The sequence below is a fragment of the Schistocerca americana genome, chromosome 2, assembly GCF_021461395.2.
Source record: "Schistocerca americana isolate TAMUIC-IGC-003095 chromosome 2, iqSchAmer2.1, whole genome shotgun sequence".
NCBI lineage: Eukaryota > Metazoa > Arthropoda > Insecta > Orthoptera > Acrididae > Schistocerca > Schistocerca americana.
This window is the reverse complement of record NC_060120.1, coordinates 243,848,730-243,869,440: the sequence shown is the minus strand read 5'-3', so window position 1 is coordinate 243,869,440 and position 20,711 is coordinate 243,848,730. Positions and strand designations below refer to the sequence as shown.

Sequence of the window (20,711 nt, the reverse complement as noted above, 5' to 3'; positions counted from 1 at the left end):
GAGAAGTTCCATGACAAGGCTCAACGAGTTTTTGACAAGATCGATGTCCTTAGGGACGAAGTTCGACAATTACAATCGGTAGGAACGGTAAACCCTGCAAGATGGCACAAGTATCGAGTACCGAAGTCAATAACGTCTCACCTCCCATAGGTAATCTGTCATACCACGAGGAAGCAGTCACACATAACAGCCTTGACACATTTCACCCTCCACAGGAGATAGACATCACCAAAGACAGCAGGCTAAAGGACCCATTGCGTGCCCAAGCCTAACTGAATGTGTAATAAATAAAGTGTTTTCCTTTTATCCTTACATCCCATCCTAGAAGAATAAGTCATCAAGGATGATCTCTTCAGTCCACACTACACACTAAAAAAAAAGAAAAGTAAAAAACCCGGCAAAGGCCTTGTAAACGTAACTAGGCCAGCCACCACCATTCCACACGATTTTGTTATATGTGGTCATGGAATAGCGATATACACTTACACAGATGGCGGCGGAATCGTGTACACAAGATATAAAAATGGCAGTGCGGTAGCGGAGGTGTTTCTAAGGTGTCGTTTCTACTCAGGTGATTCACGTGAAATGGTTTATTTATTTACTCCTTTCCACGACAGTTTACTATCTATCTGAACACCTAGAAATTTGAACTGTTCAGTTTCACTAATCATATGCCCATTCTGTGAAATTAAAACGTCAGGTTTTGTTGAATTGTGTGTTAAAAACTGTAAAAACTGAGTCTTACTGTGATTTAGCGTTAGTTTATTTTCTACAAGCCATGAACTGAGGTCACATACTGCACTATTTGAAACCGAGCCAATGTTGCCCACAACATCCTTTACTACCAAGCTAGTGTCATCAGCAAACAGAAATATTTTGGAGTTACCCATAATACTAGAGGGCATATCATTTATATAAATAAGGAACAGGAGTGGCCCCAAAACTGATCCCTGGGGCACCCCCCCATTTGACAGTACCCCACTCAGACCCCACATCACAGCCGTTATCAACATTGTGAATAATGACCTTTTGCTGCCTGTCGCTAAGGTAAGAGGTGAACCAATTGTGAGCTACTCCCCGTATTCCGTAATGGTCCAACTTCTGGAGCAATATTTTGTGAGCAACACAATCAAATGCCTTAGTTAAATCAATCACGTAGCCGACGTGATTATTGGCGCACAGTGGGAATTAATTGAGTTTGAACGTGGAATGGTAATTGAAGCTAGACACATGAGACATTCTATTTCGGAAATCGTTAGGGAATTCAGTGTCCCGAGATCCCGGCATCCACAGGGTCAAAAGTGTGCCGAGAATACAAAATTTCAGGCTCACCAAGGACAATGCAGTGGCCGATGGCCTGCACTTAACGGTCGAGAGCAGCAACGGCTGCGCTAACACACACACACACACACACACACACACACACACACACACACACACAATGCGTGGAATAACCGCAGTAATCTACATGGGACGTACGCCGAACGTATCCGTTAGCACAGTTCGGCGAAATCTGGCGTTAATGGCCTACGATAGCAGAGGACCGATACGAGTGCCTTTGTGACATGTCTGATGTCAGTGAATGTAGGTCCATCTCAGTCTTCATCCGAGCGAAGGGAACTGCATGCACTGGAAAACAGGAAGCCGAGCAACTCCTAGAAGGCCACTGTTCTCAATGGCACATAAATCTTGATGTCTTCGGAGAACGAAACAATGCAGAAACTAATTGACTGGTAGTGGTTTTTTTTATGGTTTTAGGGCGCAAAAAACTGGTAGTGTGTGATGTAGTGGCAATTTTGCAAGACATCGAGTGCACCTTCAACCTACAGTGTGTGAGGGTGTAGATCAGACTGGAGGTGGTTCTGTGGTGTTTATCGGGTGTTCTTGGTTCCGTAGCTTGGGCCCATTCTTTCAGGTCACCACGAATATTTCCAGCATGTTTATTTCAACGTTTTCTGTGACCAAGTGCTCGCCTTTCTTCTATATCTTCATGACGAGTATGCTGCGGACACTCTCGCTTTTGAAGATGACAACAGCATTGTTATCAGGACAGCACCCATACATTCCTTTTTCACCAAACATTCTGGCACCTTAATCTCAAGTGCATATAGAGTACCCGAGATTATTTGAAATTTTCGGTGAAAGGTGCCAGTCGATATCTTTGAAATTTGGTACATTTATCGTTCTCCATCATACCCGAAAATCTGTAAGATCATTACGGAATCAGCATGTTAAAGTTACTGTTTCTGAAATCTGTGAACTTTCTCACAATTAAGTTTATTATGCGTCAGTGTAATGAGTGACGACTTCTGCCTGCCCACGATAGTGAGCTACATGTCTTTGCCAAAACCTCGTGTTTCTGTGGGATCTACTTATGCGGAGGACCTGGGTTCTATTCCTGGTACCACCAGGGATTTCTCCTTGGGAGGATCGATGTGGGATGCTAGCCTCGTGACGCCAGTTGAGAAGCTGCTTGATTGACACGTAGCGGCTCTGAGGCCAAAACAGCCGACGACGGCCGGGAGAGAGGTGTACTGTCCCCAAAGAACTCCATACCACAACGAACGACACAACTGACAGAGGATCACTCGGTGGTCGGTTGTCCACGATTGGAGGACAAATATTTATTTTTTATTTCGCTTAATTAATGGCATTATCCAAACAAGAGGCGGTGTTACTCCGAAGGAGAATGAACTGTGTCCTTTCTTTCTGGCTGGGTTGATGCAACTGGCCACGGGGCCTTGAAGGCACTGAATATTTTGAAGTGTCTGAGCCATCGGTCCTGGGGAGCAAATCGGGCGCGTCTGCTGCAGTTTTATAGGGCTTTTGTCCGGTCGCGTCTTGACTATGGACGCACTGTGTATGGGTCAGCGAGGCCTTCGTATCTGAAGATTCTTGACGCAGTACACCATGAGGGTATCAGGCTGGCCACTGGTGCATTCCATACCAGTCCCATCCCCAACCTGTGTGCTGAGGCAGGGGAACCGCCGCTCGCCATCCGGCGGAAACTCCTCATGGTGCGACGGGTGTCTCAATTCCTTGCCTGTCCTACCTCCCCTGCGTACCCTACTGTTGCCCGACCGCCTATGGAACGTCTCTTTTCCAGTCGTCCCAGGGCAACGAGACCATTTGGGATTCAAGCCAAGCATTTGCTTGAGTCCCTTGGTGTGGAGCGTGTGGCACCCCAACTCCAGGGTTTTACCCGCCTGCCTCCCTGGTTGCTCCAGAGGCCCAGCGTCCTTTTAGACTTGTCAGAGTACCGGAGGAGCTGCACTCCTGCGTTTGTTTTTACCCCCTTATTTTACGATATTTTAAACCAGCATCTCGACCATGTACCAGTATTTACGGATGGCTCTAAACAGGGGGACTCTGTTGGTTGTACTGTTGTCTTCCCTGATCGAGTCGCTTCCTGCGGCGTTTACCATCTTTGATGCCGAATTGTTTGCGATATTGCGGGCATTGGAGCAGATGAGATGTGTTCCCAGTCTTAAGTTTCTTATCTGTTCTGACTCCCTGAGTGACCTTCAGACCATGCAACACTTGTACCCAGCGGATACAGTCGTCCAGAACATCCAAAATGCCCTGCTCCACCTGCAACGGCAGGGGAAGGAGGTTTCTTTCTGCTGGGTGCCGGGGCACGTGGGTATTAGGGGAAACGAACTGGCGGATGTGGCTGCCTAAGATGCATGTTCCCTCCCTCACGTTGTTGAATATGCCGTCCCCTCCATGCTGTTACCTCCCTTTTGCGTTTTCGTGTTTTGCGTCAGTGGGAAGAGGAGTGTCTGACAGTCAGTGAAAATAAGCTGCGTCTGGTCAAGGCCACAACGCAGCCATGGCGTACGTCCTACCAGTCATGCAGGCGGGATGAGGTTCTCAAAAATGGTTCAAATGGCCCTGAGCACTATGGGACTCAACAGCTGTGGTCATAAGTCCCCTAGAACTTAGAACTACTTAAACCTAACTAACCTAAGGACAGCACACAACACCCAGCCATCACGAGGCAGAGAAAATCTCTGACCCCGCCGGGAATCGAACCCGGGAACCCGGGCGTGGGAAGCGAGAAAGCTACCGCACGCCCACGAGATGCGGGCGGATGAGGTTCTCCTCACTCGCCTCCGCATCGGGCACAGTCCCTTAACGCACGGTTTTTTACTCCGGCGGGAGGACCCACCAATCTGCAGTGCTTATGGCGTCCAGATTACTGTCCGCCACATTTTACTTGACTGTCTTTTATTCTCTGACCAGAGGGTGGTGGTTTCCTTGCCACCGGATTTGCCCTCTATTTTGCAAGACGACGCAACGATTGTGGTTAAGGTCTTACGGTTTTGTGTCCTGTCCAATTTGTTGCCTCGGATTTTAGGGAGGGGATTTTAATGTGCTGCTGGGTGACTGGCTCACCCAGGTTTTAGGTAAGAGGTCCGCCAGTCACGATTACCTACTTGTTTCACTTCGATTTCTGTTCTCTTTTCCTTGTGTTTCCTTTCCTTTTTTAGTGCATTTCTTCTACTCTTGTTTTGCCTCTGTATGTGAGGATTTGGAACTGCGTCAGGTCTGTGTCTTTTAGCCGTTCTCCTTGTTCGCTGTCCGTCTTCGTCCCTTCACCGCAGGTGTTCCTGTTTCTATGCGTTTGGGCGCTGATGACACGCTGTTTAGCGCCCGAAAACCTCAAACCACAAACACACACACACACACACACACCATGTCAAACTTTCAATCTCTGAATAGCACTTGAAACCTATGTGCTATAATATTGGCTTTCCAGAACCCTTCTGATGCTAACGGAGACTCTTTACAGCATATTTCTCCGTTCTACATCAATTTATAAACTACATTTTCTCCTAATACCCGATTTTACATCGGAATATATCGTACATACTTTACCCATTTGTAAGGTGGCAGATTAAATGAAGGTCAATTTCGCAGCTTACAAGAGGGTTTTTATACATCGTGTAACGCCGGAAATGCATATCCTCCTATTTCCATCTATTGTACTATTATTTTTTTCCTTGTTTTGTTACCTCAAGATATGACATTTCTGTCTCTTTATATATTGTAATTGTTTTACTGTTTGTATATATATATTTATGCACTTATGTCGATGTATAATTGGTTTGTTTCGTAAATATTATTTGTATTTTTACGCTGGGTCTTGCCTAGGGAAAACTGCTATCGAACGATTACATCGATAGGTCGTGTGAAGAATCAAAGTTTGTAGGATCTTTGGTAGTGTTAACTCTGCCGCGTGGAGCGCGGGCGGAGCAGTCGGGGTCTGGCTGGAGTAGCGAGTGGAGCAGGTGTGTTGTGTGACGCTCCCGCGAGTTGCCGCGCTTTCGGGGTTTGGCAGCATGTAATTGCGCTCGACTCGCGATGATAGTTTCTGACATGGTGTCGCGGACGGGAAGCATTAGCTGGCGCACATCAAGAGCCCGTTTCGTCTGGTGACCGTGTCGAGAAGAAGGCGCGCCAACATCCAGCTTCTGCAACAGCGACGGCCGACAATGAGTGACTGTCGCCACCTCCTCGACCGACGGCTTCAAACCTTCAATCAACCGACAAGGAAGACTGGACGCACGTAAAGTTTTAGAGCTGTATAGCAGACCTCAGCTTTTAATCTTGTTCCATTTTCGTAACTATAATTACAGCAACTTAGCATGAACGTTTGTTGCTCATTGTCCCAATTGCATCACCAAGCAGAGTCCCTTCCTTTTCCGAAATGAACCCGAGTGTCGTTGAAATTCAAACGCCAGCATTAAAGTAATATAGCTAACATCATTTCACTGCTTTAATCTCAAAGGTATTCATAGCTGGTTTCAATATTCAGATTACACAAGCACAAATTAAGAGTGCGAGTTTTGTTATCGTATTTTAGCTTACCTGTGACTGCAGCTCAGCTTGGTACGTACTAAATTTTACTATTGTTAATTGTTCAGAATCATTTAATTCAAGTTCAAAGTTAAATCTCTTATTTCTAAATTGCGTAGATTCAAGTAGTTTTTGAAATGATTGTTGAGGTAGTCCAAGACTAACCGTATTTTACTGAATTTCGATGTGCTTCAGAAAGAAAGCTCACTATTAACTTCAGTCACTAAATTAACTTTCGATTTTCCGGTTATTAATTCTTTTGCTAAATTAAGTCAGGGTGTAGCGAAATTTATTACTTCTGACAATCTTTCAGTTTTCACACTACACGTGTCAACCTTCAGTTGCCACGCTTCTAGTGCTAATTATATGTGTAATAACCTTTCTTTTTCAGTTACTATAGTAATTGTCCTTAGGACTGGCGACCGTGATTTCCCCCAAATCTCAAATACCTAATTACCGCTAGTTAATTGTTAACGTAACGGCTGCACATTTACCTTCTTTATTAACTTTACCCCTTTTCAAAATTAATTTCCACCAGTTTCATTAGCACATTTCCTTTCATTTAGATGTAACCCTTTCCTCCCTCTTTACCGACAGGTTAACTTCGGTGACGATTGCTTTTCCAAAACTCCCATTAGGTACACGCGGTTTCATTTTTCACTGTCATTAAGGCCGGTAAGTGAGGGGGGAGGTTACACGTGGCGACCGTGACAGGACAATCTTCAAATTTGAGGTTGTTCTGGACACGAATTTTGCATTGTGCAAATCTCGTAACAAAGTACTGGTTACGAAATGGTCGATACGTCAGCGAGAATATTCGTGTGAGGAATCCTAATTAGAGTTGAGATTTTGCATTTATATTGAAAATTATTAAAATGAGTGAAGGCAACAATTACCAAAATTTGGTAGACTTAGATACGGAACAATCGGTCGAACAGTGGGAAACGCGCACAGCGGTACCCATTGTTCCGGGGCAGGCGGCTAGCATGAAAGATGCGACCGCCGAAACGCAACAAAGAGCTGAAATGGAATTCCAGACTTTAGAAAATGTTTCGGAATCGGAAGTGAAAATCAAATCTGAATCCCTTGATGACGAATACGGGGGGACAATGAAAGAGGAAGCCGCTACGGAAGTAAAACCGGTGGTTTCCGGGAATTTAACTGATTTATTGAATGTTTTGATTAACGAAATCAAGAGTCAATCGGCAGAAATTAAGGATCAGGCTGCCAAGCAAGTAGCTCAGTCTGAAAAAATTGAACGAATGCTAGACAATCATAACAAAGCTATTAATGTTGTTAACAACAATGTTGAAGTTGTTAACACAAAAGTTGATAAAATCAAAGACGATATTGTCGTGATTAATACCGAAATCGGTAACCTTAAACAGGAAATGATAGGCGTTCAGGCGGAAATTGCGAGCATAAATACTCGTTTTGATTCCGAAATTAGCAGAATCGAGAAAAGTGTAGGAGAAGCAGTTGCTCCGATCATCGAGAATAAGGTGACGGAACAAATTCAATTAGTGAAAAAAGAGGATCAACAGAAGGTGGAAACTTTAAAGGCTTTAGTGTCCGAAGGAGACACTAAAGTGAGGGAGCAGGCTAATACCTGCGAAGAGAAAAAGAGGGAAGTGGAAACGCTTGCGACAACCACTTGCCAAGTAATTACGAGAGTGTCGGAATTAGAAAAGAAACTTGACGAAAAACAGAGCTATGTGCCAATCTGTGCACATAGTTCGGAATTGTTGACGAAAGAGGAGCGGTTCGACCCCTTGAAAAAAGGCGGTATACACGCGACGGATTTCATTAAAAATTGTGAAAGAGTTTTACCCAGATCATGGACTAATGAGAGAAAAATTAATGCGGTTATTGATGTGTTGGCTGGTGATGCCAAGCGTTGGGGCTTAAACCTCAACATTACGAACCTGACTTTTGACGAGTTTAAAAATTTGTTTCTGGCTGAATACTGGTCAGAGCAAAAACAGCAAAGTGTCTGGCGCGAATTTGTCGTATCGAGGCCTTTCGATGCGAATTAGCGCGGCTCGATGAAGGAGTTTTGTGAGGGCTGGATCCGCAAGTTGGAATATTTGCGTGATCGCCGCTCGGAATCCGAAATAGTCTGGGAACTCTACAAGAAGCTTCCAGATGATACAAAACGCTACGTAGGAAGCAATTACAGGACAATCAATGATTTCCTGGAAAGAGTTGAGGACGAGGACAATTGGCGCAATAATCGCGACAGTGGTGGAGGCCGTGGTAACAACAACAGGAACCACAACAACGATAACTATGGGAATAATGCATACCGCAATCTTGGCAGCAATAACAATAATGGTTCGGGCCGTAATGACAATCGGTACAATGCAAATAATAACCGGAATGACGGAAACCAGTATCATACTAGCATGATACGGGCTGCGCAGAATAGTAATAACGCCAGAGGGTGTGACCAGCCGCCTCAGCAGTATCCGGGGAGCGTATCTGCTGGGACGAGACAGGGAAACCATTAGCCGCGCCGGTGAGGGGCCGACCGGGCGTGGAGAAATTTTGGCGGCCCAATAACAGGAGAAAACCCAGGTGTCGTCGTTATGAAAATTCCGTATGGAATAATCAACGGCGGGAGAGTGTGCCAGTGTTAGGAGAAAGGAGTGCGCCCACAAGTAGTAGATCAGCAGTATACACGGCAGTAGGTAGTACATTCACTGTCAGTGAGAACAATTTAAGTAGTGTTCCAGAAATCGATTATAAAGTGGCAGCTGTAATACCCACAGCGGAACTGGAGATTGAGTTTAAGAATGATTCGCAATTGTTGAGAGAAGATCAGATGTCGGATAACACGTCCGTCATCGAGCGAGGGGATGCAGAGAGGGATGAGGTCTGGTTAAGGCAGTTCGGTCGCTTACACGACGAACTAAGAGATTATAGGGGTCTGTATGGGAGAAGCGTTTATGGGGAGCGCGTGAAGGATTTTCCGCGTCTCGTCCCGCAGGAAGATAGTGTTTGTGAAATGATAGAAAGTTCTGGCCCTAATCGGCAGACTTTACTAGAAATAGTTGATGTTAAGGGGGAGCACGAGCAAGATTCGTCGTGTTTCGTCCCGCAGGAGTTAGATGTTGAAGTAGTAACGGAAAGTTCTGGCCCTAACCGGCAGACCTTACCGAAAGTTTCAGTGGTAGAAGTAACCGACCCATCCGACGCAAACCTCCAGTTTAAACGTTGCGAGAGTATTAAGGAGAAAGATTACAAAAATTTTAGTGATAGCCGGACACGATTGGTAGAAAAGCACGTAGATTACAGTGTGTATGAGGTTAGAGCTGACGTTATACGGTCAGACGATAGCAGTGTGGGTTGCGCAGATCCAGAGGAAGTAATTTCAGATGCTACTGGGCACATTTCTCCAGGTAGATTGGCAGATGAGATCAATCTGACTAAAGAGGAATCAACGAAGGTGACAATTAGTGAATTGATAGCAATGCAACACTCACTAGTTGACGAGTTACAGGAAAAGGTTTCGGTATTGGAGGCGAAGCTACAGACTAAGCCTCAGGACAGACGTGTTGAAATTAAAACTGTATGTGAACAGAGGCTGAAAAAGCCGCCAGATAAACTGGATTTAGGATCAAAGCCGGATGGTTTTTTCTGGAATGACCTGGATATAGACGAGGATTTACTGTGGGAAAATAAAGAAACAGTCGAGGACAAGTTGTTGACGGGTAGTAGTGTCTGTTAATATGCACGACCTACAACTAAACGTGTTGATTGACACCGGTGCAGAATTGAGTGCTGTATCTGGGAAAATATTTGAGTTACTGAAAGACAGACCCTGGCATCGTAGTTATGCCAGTAACAGGAGTGAAAATTATCGGTGCTACTGGGAAGGCCAGTAAACCGCCACAAAACAGATTTTTGTCAACTTCGAGATATGTGGGGCATGATTTGAACAAGAGTTTGTCGTCGTGCCAGACTTAACTACGGAAGTAATTATCGGGTTAGATTGGCTATTAAAGTACCGTGCAGTGATTAATTGCGAAAGCAAAACTTTGACATGTACGTCCCAAGATAAAACAATAGTAGTTAGTTTTGACGAGGCAGGAGACTGTGTGCATAGGCAATACCAGCCTATACACATTGTTAACTGGCCGGATGACATTGACGCAGGAATTAATTTGAACTGCTGTAACGTGAGGAATTTCGGCATTGACGAAAGTGTAGAAAGTGAATTGGAAGAGATAATCAAATTCCCTCCACGGATTAACATTAGTATTGGTGTGAAAAAAGATCGTTTGCGAGAAGTAATGAAGCTAAAAGCCGATGCTTGCATACGTCGTCATGACGCTAAAGCGCGTTTTGCTAAGTTTGCAATCGGAGACTTAGTACTTGTAAAAGCTCATGAGAAATCGAGCGAGATAGACCATGAAAACTCCAAATTTAAGTTTGTTTATAATGGACCATATAAAGTCGTTGGTATGCCTCACACAAATGCTTACGGAATATTGTAGACTTGAAATTGTACCAACCTAGGATCGATTAATACCACACAATGGGCAATTTATACAGTATGTAAAATAGAGTGTAAGATTTAACGATTTGCTAGATTGCCATGCTTTTGACTGACCAAGGTCATTAAAGAAGTTGTAATTAATAAGTAATTAATTTTGATTAATCAATTTAATTTTAATCAATTTAATCATGATCTAATCAACTGAAAAATCCAAGCTGCTAGTTTAAGTTTTCAGCTGAGTCACAGTAGATTAAGGAATGTAAATATAATTTTGTAAATAACTGTAAGATTTCATAAATATGAGATTTACTAGTCATTGCCGATGTACTTAGACGCTGCTTTAAGTTTCAGGCTAGTACATGCGTGTGATGATGGACAGTGTTGAGTTATCCACTGTGATAGTGTTTATGGACTCCTTGAGATTACTCGGGAGTGAGTTTTTCAGAAAGAATTCAGTGAAACGGACGTTCTGGAAACGCCGTCACAAGGGCGAGTGAGATCAAGCGTGCCGCACACGCGGGCGCAACAATACTGGCGAGGCGAGCCGCTGTCGGCTCTTGTGCCGCTGTTGGCTCTTGTGCCGCTGTCGGCATTCTTTGTACTTGCGAGTACGGAAGGCGGAATTGTTTTTCTTCCTGGACAGCTGAAAGAATTCTACTGTCAATATTTATGTTTTATTTTATCTGCTGTATATTATTTTCTTGTTTAGCGTTAATTGGACATGACGAGAATATTAATTATGAAAAGGTTACATAAATATGTGTATTCTATGTAATTAATTATTAGTTTGCGTATTTTGATATACCTGTTTTTTATGACCATGTACTCTGATCAATTTTGCAAATAGTATTCCATTTCTTATAGTGTTACGAATTTTAATGATTTTTAGAATGGCTAAACCATTTTCTATGTTTTCTATGAATTTTAATATGTTGTCAACCTGTTTTATTTTGATCAAGATGACAGAGTGGAATAAGATTAGGAGTGTCTCCACTCAATTATTATCGTCTAAAAATTGGTTTATGGTTAATTAGGCGAATGCTAAATTTTGTTGATGTTTTGAGCATATGCATTTCCGCTGTTTCTTTTTTGGGACATTTTCTGAGTCTGTTTACGTTACACGAACATCATCAGACAATGTGGGGCACGTGTAACGCCGGAAATGCATATCCTCCTATTTCCATCTATTGTACTATTATTTTTTTCCTTGTTTTGTTACCTCAAGATATGACATTTCTGTCTCTTTATATATTGTAATTGTTTTACTGTTTGTATATATATATTTATGCACTTATGTCGATGTATAATTGGTTTGTTTCGTAAATATTATTTGTATTTTTACGCTGGGTCTTGCCTAGGGAAAACTGCTATCGAACGATTACATCGATAGGTCGTGTGAAGAATCAAAGTTTGTAGGATCTTTGGTAGTGTTAACTCTGCCGCGTGGAGCGCGGGCGGAGCAGTCGGGGTCTGGCTGGAGTAGCGAGTGGAGCAGGTGTGTTGTGTGACGCTCCCGCGAGTTGCCGCGCTTTCGGGGTTTGGCAGCATGTAATTGCGCTCGACTCGCGATGATAGTTTCTGACATGGTGTCGCGGACGGGAAGCATTAGCTGGCGCACATCAAGAGCCCGTTTCGTCTGGTGACCGTGTCGAGAAGAAGGCGCGCCAACATCCAGCTTCTGCAACAGCGACGGCCGACAATGAGTGACTGTCGCCACCTCCTCGACCGACGGCTTCAAACCTTCAATCAACCGACAAGGAAGACTGGACGCACGTAAAGTTTTAGAGCTGTATAGCAGACCTCAGCTTTTAATCTTGTTCCATTTTCGTAACTATAATTACAGCAACTTAGCATGAACGTTTGTTGCTCATTGTCCCAATTGCATCACCAAGCAGAGTCCCTTCCTTTTCCGAAATGAACCCGAGTGTCGTTGAAATTCAAACGCCAGCATTAAAGTAATATAGCTAACATCATTTCACTGCTTTAATCTCAAAGGTATTCATAGCTGGTTTCAATATTCAGATTACACAAGCACAAATTAAGAGTGCGAGTTTTGTTATCGTATTTTAGCTTACCTGTGACTGCAGCTCAGCTTGGTACGTACTAAATTTTACTATTGTTAATTGTTCAGAATCATTTAATTCAAGTTCAAAGTTAAATCTCTTATTTCTAAATTGCGTAGATTCAAGTAGTTTTTGAAATGATTGTTGAGGTAGTCCAAGACTAACCGTATTTTACTGAATTTCGATGTGCTTCAGAAAGAAAGCTCACTATTAACTTCAGTCACTAAATTAACTTTCGATTTTCCGGTTATTAATTCTTTTGCTAAATTAAGTCAGGGTGTAGCGAAATTTATTACTTCTGACAATCTTTCAGTTTTCACACTACACGTGTCAACCTTCAGTTGCCACGCTTCTAGTGCTAATTATATGTGTAATAACCTTTCTTTTTCAGTTACTATAGTAATTGTCCTTAGGACTGGCGACCGTGATTTCCCCCAAATCTCAAATACCTAATTACCGCTAGTTAATTGTTAACGTAACGGCTGCACATTTACCTTCTTTATTAACTTTACCCCTTTTCAAAATTAATTTCCACCAGTTTCATTAGCACATTTCCTTTCATTTAGATGTAACCCTTTCCTCCCTCTTTACCGACAGGTTAACTTCGGTGACGATTGCTTTTCCAAAACTCCCATTAGGTACACGCGGTTTCATTTTTCACTGTCATTAAGGCCGGTAAGTGAGGGGGAGGTTACAATCGTAACGGGAAGGTGAATAGGACACCTAACTTGTTGTTGTTGTGGTCTTCAGTCCTGAGACTGGTTTGATGCAGCTCTCCATGCTACTCTATCCTGTGCAAGCTTCTTCATCTCCCAGAACTTACTACAGCCTACATCCTTCTGAATCTGCTTAGAGTATTCATCTCTTGGTCTCCCTCTACGATTTTTACCCTCCACGCTGCCCTCCAATGCTAAATTCGTGATCCCTCGATGTCTCGGAACATGTCCTACCAACCGCTCCTTTCTTCCAGTCAAGTTGTGCCACAAGCTCCTCTTCTCCCCAACTCTATTCAATATCTCCTCATTAGTTATGTGATCTACCCATCTAATCTTCAGCATTCTTCTGTAGCACCACATTTCGAAAGCTTCCATTCTCTTCTTGTCTAAATTATTTATCGTCCACGTTTCACTTCCATACATGGCTACACTCCATACAAATACTTTCAGAAACGACTTCCTGACATTTAAATCTATACTCGATGTTAACAAAGTTCTCTTCTTCAGAAACGCTTTCCTTGCCATTGCCAGTCTACATTTTATATCCTCTCTACTTCGACCATCATCAGTTGTTTTGCTCCCCAAATAGCAAAACTCCTTTACTACTTTAAGTGTCTCATTTCCTAATCTAATCCTCTCAGCTTCACCCGACTTCATTCGACTGCATTCCATTATCCTCGTTTTGCTTTTGTCGATGTTCATCTTATATCCTCCCTAAAAGACACTATCCATTACGGTCAACTGCTCTGCCAAGTCATTTGCTGTCTCTGACAGAATTACAATGTCATCGGCGAACCTTAAAGTTTTTATTTTATCTCCATGTATACCTACTCCGAATTTTTCTTTTGTTTCCTTTACTGCTTGCTCAATATACAGATATAATAACATCGGGGAGAGACTACAACCCTGTCTCACTCCCTTCCCAACCACTGCTTCCCTTTCATACCCCTCTACTCTTATAACTGCCATCTGCTTTCTGTACAAATTGTAAATAGCCTTTCGCTCCCTGTATTTTATCCCTGCCATCTTTAGAATTTGAAAGAGAGTATTCCAGTCAACATTGTCAAAAGCTTTATCTAAGTCTACAAATGCTAGAAACGTAGATTTGCCTTTACTTAATCTTTCTTCTAAGATAAGTCGTAGGATCAGTATTGCCTCACGTGTTCCAACATTTCTACGGTATCCAAACTGATCTTCCCCGAGGTCGGCTTCTATCAGTTTTTCCATTCGTCTGTAAAGAATTCGCGTTAGTATTTTGCAGCTGTGACTTATTAAACTGATAGTTCGATAATTTTCACATCTGTCAACACCTGCTTTCTTTGGGATTGGAATTATTATATTCTTCTTGAAGTCTGTGGGTATTTCGCCTGTCTCATACACCTTGCTCACCAGATGGTAGAGTTTTGTCAGAACTGGCTCTCCCAAGGCTGTCAGTAGTTCTAATGGAATGTTGTCTACTCCGGGGGCCTTGTTTCTACTCAGGTCTTTCAGTGCTCTGTCAAACTCTTCACGCAGTATCATATCTCCCATTTCATCTTCATCTACATCCTCTTCCATTTCCATAATATTGTCCTCAAGTTCATCGTCCTTGTATAGACCCTCTATATACCCCTTCCACCTTTCTGCTTTCCCTTCTTTGCTTAGAACTTGGTTTCCATTAAAGCTCTTGATATTCATACAAGTGGTTCTTTTTTCTCCAAAGGTCTCTTTAATTTTCCTGTAGGCAGTATCTACGTTACCCCTAGTGGGATAAGCCTCTACATCATTACATTTGTCCTCTAGCCACCCCTGCTTAGCCATTTGGCACTGCCTGTCAATCTCATTTTTGATACGTTTGTCTCCCTTTTTGCCTGCTTCATTTATTGCATTTTTATATTGTCTCCTTTCATCAATTAAATTCAATATTTCTTCTGTTGCCCAAGGGTTTCTACTAGCACCTAACTTACTTAGGCGAAAATGAGCAGATTTGCCTATAAGTATGTAATGCAAAGTGATGTCACTCAGTCGACGGTATTAACACACGTACCCTCTATACTGCATGCCAATTAGCAAGAGGTGAAACAAGCAGCTAGAGGAAACGTTTTGTTTGGAAGCAGGCATGAGCAGGCATGAAGGGTGCAACAAGGGCAGTACAACGGAAAGCTCTTAGGGGGCGTCCTGTGGCGAGAGACAACGAACGGGCGCCAGGTGACTCCTGCCGGCGAACAAGTAGCGGGCCGCCGGAGTGGGACGGCAAGAAGCTTTAGAAAACTGTGTTTCGGAATTTCCAAATGGATGTGAACAAACCAGTGATGCAGTTTATCACGTGAACAGTGCGTAGTATGCTCATGCTGTATGCGTGTAACTTTTAGGCATCTGGGGCTGGCACAAAATGTCCAACTGGTGGAAACGAACTAGGAAGATTTCGATGCAGTTTAATGGTAGGGCCTTTGCGATTGGGAAATAGAGTTTCCACAAACAAGAGGAACACTCCTATTTATCGGAAAAAGCTGTGACGTGGAGCATGAGAGGACCAAGGTGGGGGACAGTTTTGCTACGAGAAAGACAAGACCAAAATTTTCGAGGACACTCTACTCTGAACTGGCGTCAAGTGCAGAATGGGGCGCATAATGCTCTGTACGAAGCAGAGGAGAAATTTGTGTGAACACTCCGTTCACTGCTGCTGACATTCAGCTAGATATTAGCTGTAGCGTCGTTGAGCTCAAACTGCGGAGTAACGAACCAGCCACATAGTTAATTGTTGTTGCGAGAACTGAGGGGGCATTGTAATATGCACGCTGCTCCAGCCATGCACGTGCATATTGCCGTATTCCAAGACTAGGGATGAGTGCATGTTTTTTCGCCTTACGAGAAACATAGGAGAGTTTCTGCTGATAAAATCAGCAAAGGTTTTGAATAACTTTTATAGGAATTTCAGAGGACGAGAGTACACATGCAGACGACAACTCATCGCAGCTAAAGTAAATACCACGAGCAGAGGCGTAACTTGCTGATTCACCAGCTTGCGACCACTGTGAACTCGAGCAACCTTGGGTAATCTTTTGCTCAGCTTCTCACAAAACTAACCACCCTCTGTAGACTTGATTGTCATCCTAAATAGTACGAAACTTAGAACCGGAATTTAATGATTTATCGTAATATTGACCAACTTCATAACGTAGTAGTAAGAATAATGTTGTAAAGAAACTTCTAGTTAAAATTTTATATTGTTGTGTTTACAGTTATTTCACTTACTCAGGACGAGATGTGGTATCTTGACAACTCTCCTAACATTGTCATGTTGCAAACTGTGTAAATCAGTGTATTTCTGTGAAAAAATGTCAGCATTTTAAACCAATGTGTTTACAGCTTGAACACTATTGTGCTCTGTCATAGAATAAGGGTCCCTTCCTTACCCCAGTCATTTATTCTATGGACGTTAACGCCGGCCGGGGTGGCCGAGCATTTCTAGGCGCTTCAGTCTGGAACAGCGCCCGCTACAGTCGCAGGTTCGAATCCTGCCTCGGGCATGAATGTGTGTGATGTCCTTAGGTTAGTTAGGTTTAAGTAGTTCTAAGTCCTAGGGGACTGATGACCTCAGATGTTAAGTCCCATAGTGCTCAGAGCCATTCTAACCATGAACGTTAATGCACACAGAGAGTGTTTATGCTGACCTCTGACGAAAGAGAAAAGAAGTGTCAGACATTAGCAGTGCATAGCCATCTTGCAATCCACAGCTCACTTTTGCTACCCAAAAATCATGTTTTTCTTGTTTCTGAACTAAATAGTGCCTCCATAAGCCCCTTAAGGCACACAGTGGACCACATGTTACGCAAGAAGAACTAACCGATTTGCTCAATTTGCCTAAGCTGGAAAAGGTGTGTAATGTTGAAACTTTGACCCTGTACTGTAGGATAATTACAGTAAGATGGTTCTTCTGTTGGATATACAAATAGTCCCTAGACCAAGGGCTATCCAGAACACTTGACAGTAACTTTCTGTCACCAATAGAATCCGAGGTATAAGCCCTGAAAACCTCATTTTTATGACCGATGTTTTGGAACATATTAGGTAGCGCTTCCTGTCGCATGCATGCCGATTTTCTTATTTTCCTACAGTTCAGGTATTAGGCCTTTGCCCGTTACGTTGGCCAACTCTTCCTTGCCCTTCTGAGATACCTTCAGCCTAAGAGGCCATAATTTCTGACTCTTGAAGACACCTTACACTGATACGTCGAAAGTAATGGGGTAGCGATATGCACATATACATTATCACGTACACAAGGTGGAAAAGGGCAGTGCATCGGTGGAGCTCTCATTTGCACTTAGGTGATCCATGTGTAGAGGTTTCCAACGTGATTATGGCTGCACGACGGGAATTAACAGACTTCGAACGCTGAATGGTAGTTAGGTAATCGTTAGGGAATTTAATATTCCTAGATATATAGTTGAGAGGTGGCATGAGCCCCCTCTCATATTTCTATCTTACGATTTTCCTCTCTAATTGCATGCAGTGAAAAGTCGCTATTCCTTCACACGCGGACTTCCCACGCAGTGTCTCTCATCACCCGGGTGGTCCGGTGACAGGCGGGCTCTTCTGATCTGGAAAGGGTTAAGCCGACGGGTGTGAGGAAGTCGAGTGAATGCTTTGCAGACGCCAACATTGTCAAAAGACACGCCCGGAGGGGTCTGAAGTAGCGGCTGGGCTAGAGGTTCCGTTACTTCGCAGAAACTTAGCGAAAACACTTTCTGGTGGGCTACCAGCGAGGCGTGGGAATGACTTGTGTACCCAGGCAGTTGTGGCGGGAAAATTCCCGCGCTTTCTGCAAAATAGTAACTGTGATTGGCCTGCTCAGGGCATAGCTCCGTGACGTAGCAAAATCAGCGCAGAAATTGGCGCCAAGAACCTCCATTGGTGGAATGATAGTGCTCCGGCAATAGAGTGGAATTTTCCGCCGGTTTTCGAGTTGCTGATTGGAACGTTTAACCACGGCCACTGTCGTGGGGGCGGGAATGTTGTGTGTTCGGCCTGTACGGGTGCTCTAGGTCGTCGGCTCTCGCCTTTCGGTCGAGGACGTCGAAGCAACCAGCCATCGCCTCCGGTACGCCAAATCGTGTTCTTGCAGTTAGGTAGACAGATTGGTAAGGTATGTCTGCAGCACCGGCAGACAGGGATTTCCTAGGTGATAATCAGAGCTCAGCAGAGCGCGCCTGTTCGTCTTTTTCTAACTTTGTTCTGTCTTGAGTAGCAGCAATTAATGTTGGGTTGGCTATGTGTTTTTCTCTTAAGATTTGAGTTGCAAGGAATTGGCTCCACATACCACTTCGTCATAATCCTCACAATCTAGTTTAGGGACAACTTCACATTCACAGTGTTTGTTTGAGTATCCAATTTGAGCCAATTTGATGTATTGTAAATGTTTCATGTGTTTTTGTTTATTATTTTGTGTTTAGTCTTAATAAATCATATTGTTATTTTGGACAGAACTTTCATTCTATTAATCGGTAAAGCAACCCTATCATTCCTCACTGTGTTAATGAAACCTTTGTATATTTAACTTATTTATCAAATTAAATTATTGCAGGTGCCAAACTCTCTTCTACTCCACTGGCAGGGTTGATTAGAGTCAGTTCGCGTATTTTTTTTAATCCTTGTGCAACAGCAAAAGTCGGAGTTAGAATAGGGGGGGGGGGGGGGGCTTAGAGCATCATTTACATATATAGATTCTAGAAGAATTTAGTGTTAAATACACTGCTAGCCCCGGCACCTTGCATAGTGTCAAGAGTGTACCGGAAATACTAAATTCAGGGCATTACTTCTCACCACGGACAACGCAGTGGCCGACAGCCACGAGCAGCGGTGTTTGCGGGTATTTGTTGGGGGTAACAAGCAACACTGCGTGAAATAACCGCAGAGAACAGTGTGGGACGGACAAAGAACGTATCCGTTAGGGCACTGCGGCGAACTTTGGCGTTAATGGCCTATGAAAGCAGACGAACGACGCGAGTGCCTTTGCTAACAGCACGACATCACCTGCAGCGTCTCTCATGGGCTCGTGACCATATCCGATGGGTGCTGCACACTGTAACCTGGTCAGATGAGCCCCAACTTCAGTGGGTAAGAGCTGATGGTAGGAAGCGAGTGTGGTGCAGACCCCAAGAAGCCATGGACCCAGGTTGTCAAGAAGCCACTGTGCAAGCTATTGATGTGGGCTTTATTTACATGGAATGGAGTGGGCCCTATGGTTTAACTGAAACGATCATTGATTGGAAATGGTTATGTTCGGCTACTTGCAGACCAATTGCAGCCATATGTATCCAAACAACAATATATTTTTAATGGACGACAATGCATCATGTTACTGGGACAATGACTTTTCTCGACTGGTTTGTACAACATTCCCGGCAATGATCTGCCCGCCCAGATCGACCGTCATGAATCCCATCGAACATTTGTGGGACGTAATCGACAGGCCATTTCATGTACAATATCGTGCACCGTTAACATTTTCGTAATTATGGACGGCTGTAGAGAAAGAATGGCTCAATATTTCTCGAGTAGACTTCCAACGACTTTTTGAGCCCAAACCACGTCGAATCGCTGCACTACGCCAAGCAAATGGAGATCCGACACAATATCAGGACCCATCCCATAAAGTTTGTCACATCAGTGTTATTATTTATTTAGCACAAAATTTTAGACCATAGGACAGTTGCACCATTCTGGCACTGGAAGCGTGGTCTCGTCTCGTTTCCAGTGGAGCACGTGCTGGCCAACATCACGAACCTGGTGACGTCCGTGACGTGTTCGTCGGGCGGGTTCGACTGGCTGCGCCGGTACTGCGAGCGCGCCTACCCGCAGGTGTTCTCGCTGGTCGCCTACGACCACGGGAGCTGCCTCGTCTTCTGGGCGACCAACGTGATCGACACGTTCGCGTGGAACTTCATGGACCTGTTCGTCATGCTGCTCAGCATGGTGCTGGCCGCACGCTTCCACCAGCTCAACTCGCGCCTGCACGCCTTGCGTGGAAAGGTACAAACGTCTGTCAGCTTAGGCACCTGCTTTGTAGTGATCAGTCTTGTTTAAGTTAATCATTCTACTAACCTGCTTGACACCACCTTAAAACTGTTAACGTTAGTAATTAGAGACAAAATACAGCATGATATAGAAGTAGCAAAAGAATGGCAAAGATTCAGGAAAAACAGAAGCAAAATAGATTATGAAATTACAATAAAATGAATACCCTTAGCTGCATACAGGCATTGATATAAGTCAACGGGGACAGTTGAAAATGTGTGCCGCGACCGGGGATCGAACCCGGAATCTTTTGTTTTTATTTTTTTTTTTTTCCATATAGTTCGTTTCATTTGGTCTAGACCAGGGCTTAACAACTGGCCGGTTTTGAGCGCGAGTACTCGCGTCTGCTCAGGCACGTGCTTGCGAGCAGGTGCAAGGTCGCCGAGTAGGGAGGGAGGGGAGGGAGGGGAAATGCGCGCGCACGTATGGATAGGACCGCAGCGTGCCTATTGAATTCGCGCCGACTGTGTAACGTTAAAAGTACTACGATCAGCTCTAACAGTCACTTCGCTG

At 43.9% G+C, this 20,711-nt stretch overlaps 1 protein-coding gene across 1 annotated transcript in view; it reads left to right on the top strand.

Moving 5' to 3' along the window:
- Positions 1–20,711, top strand: part of LOC124593922 (gustatory receptor for sugar taste 64f-like) — a 122,268-nt gene that overhangs the window by 4,174 nt on the left and 97,383 nt on the right. Inside the window, 1 exon segment of the mRNA XM_047132271.1 lies at positions 19,879–20,153. Within this exon segment, the coding sequence (XP_046988227.1) occupies positions 19,879–20,153 (275 nt within the window).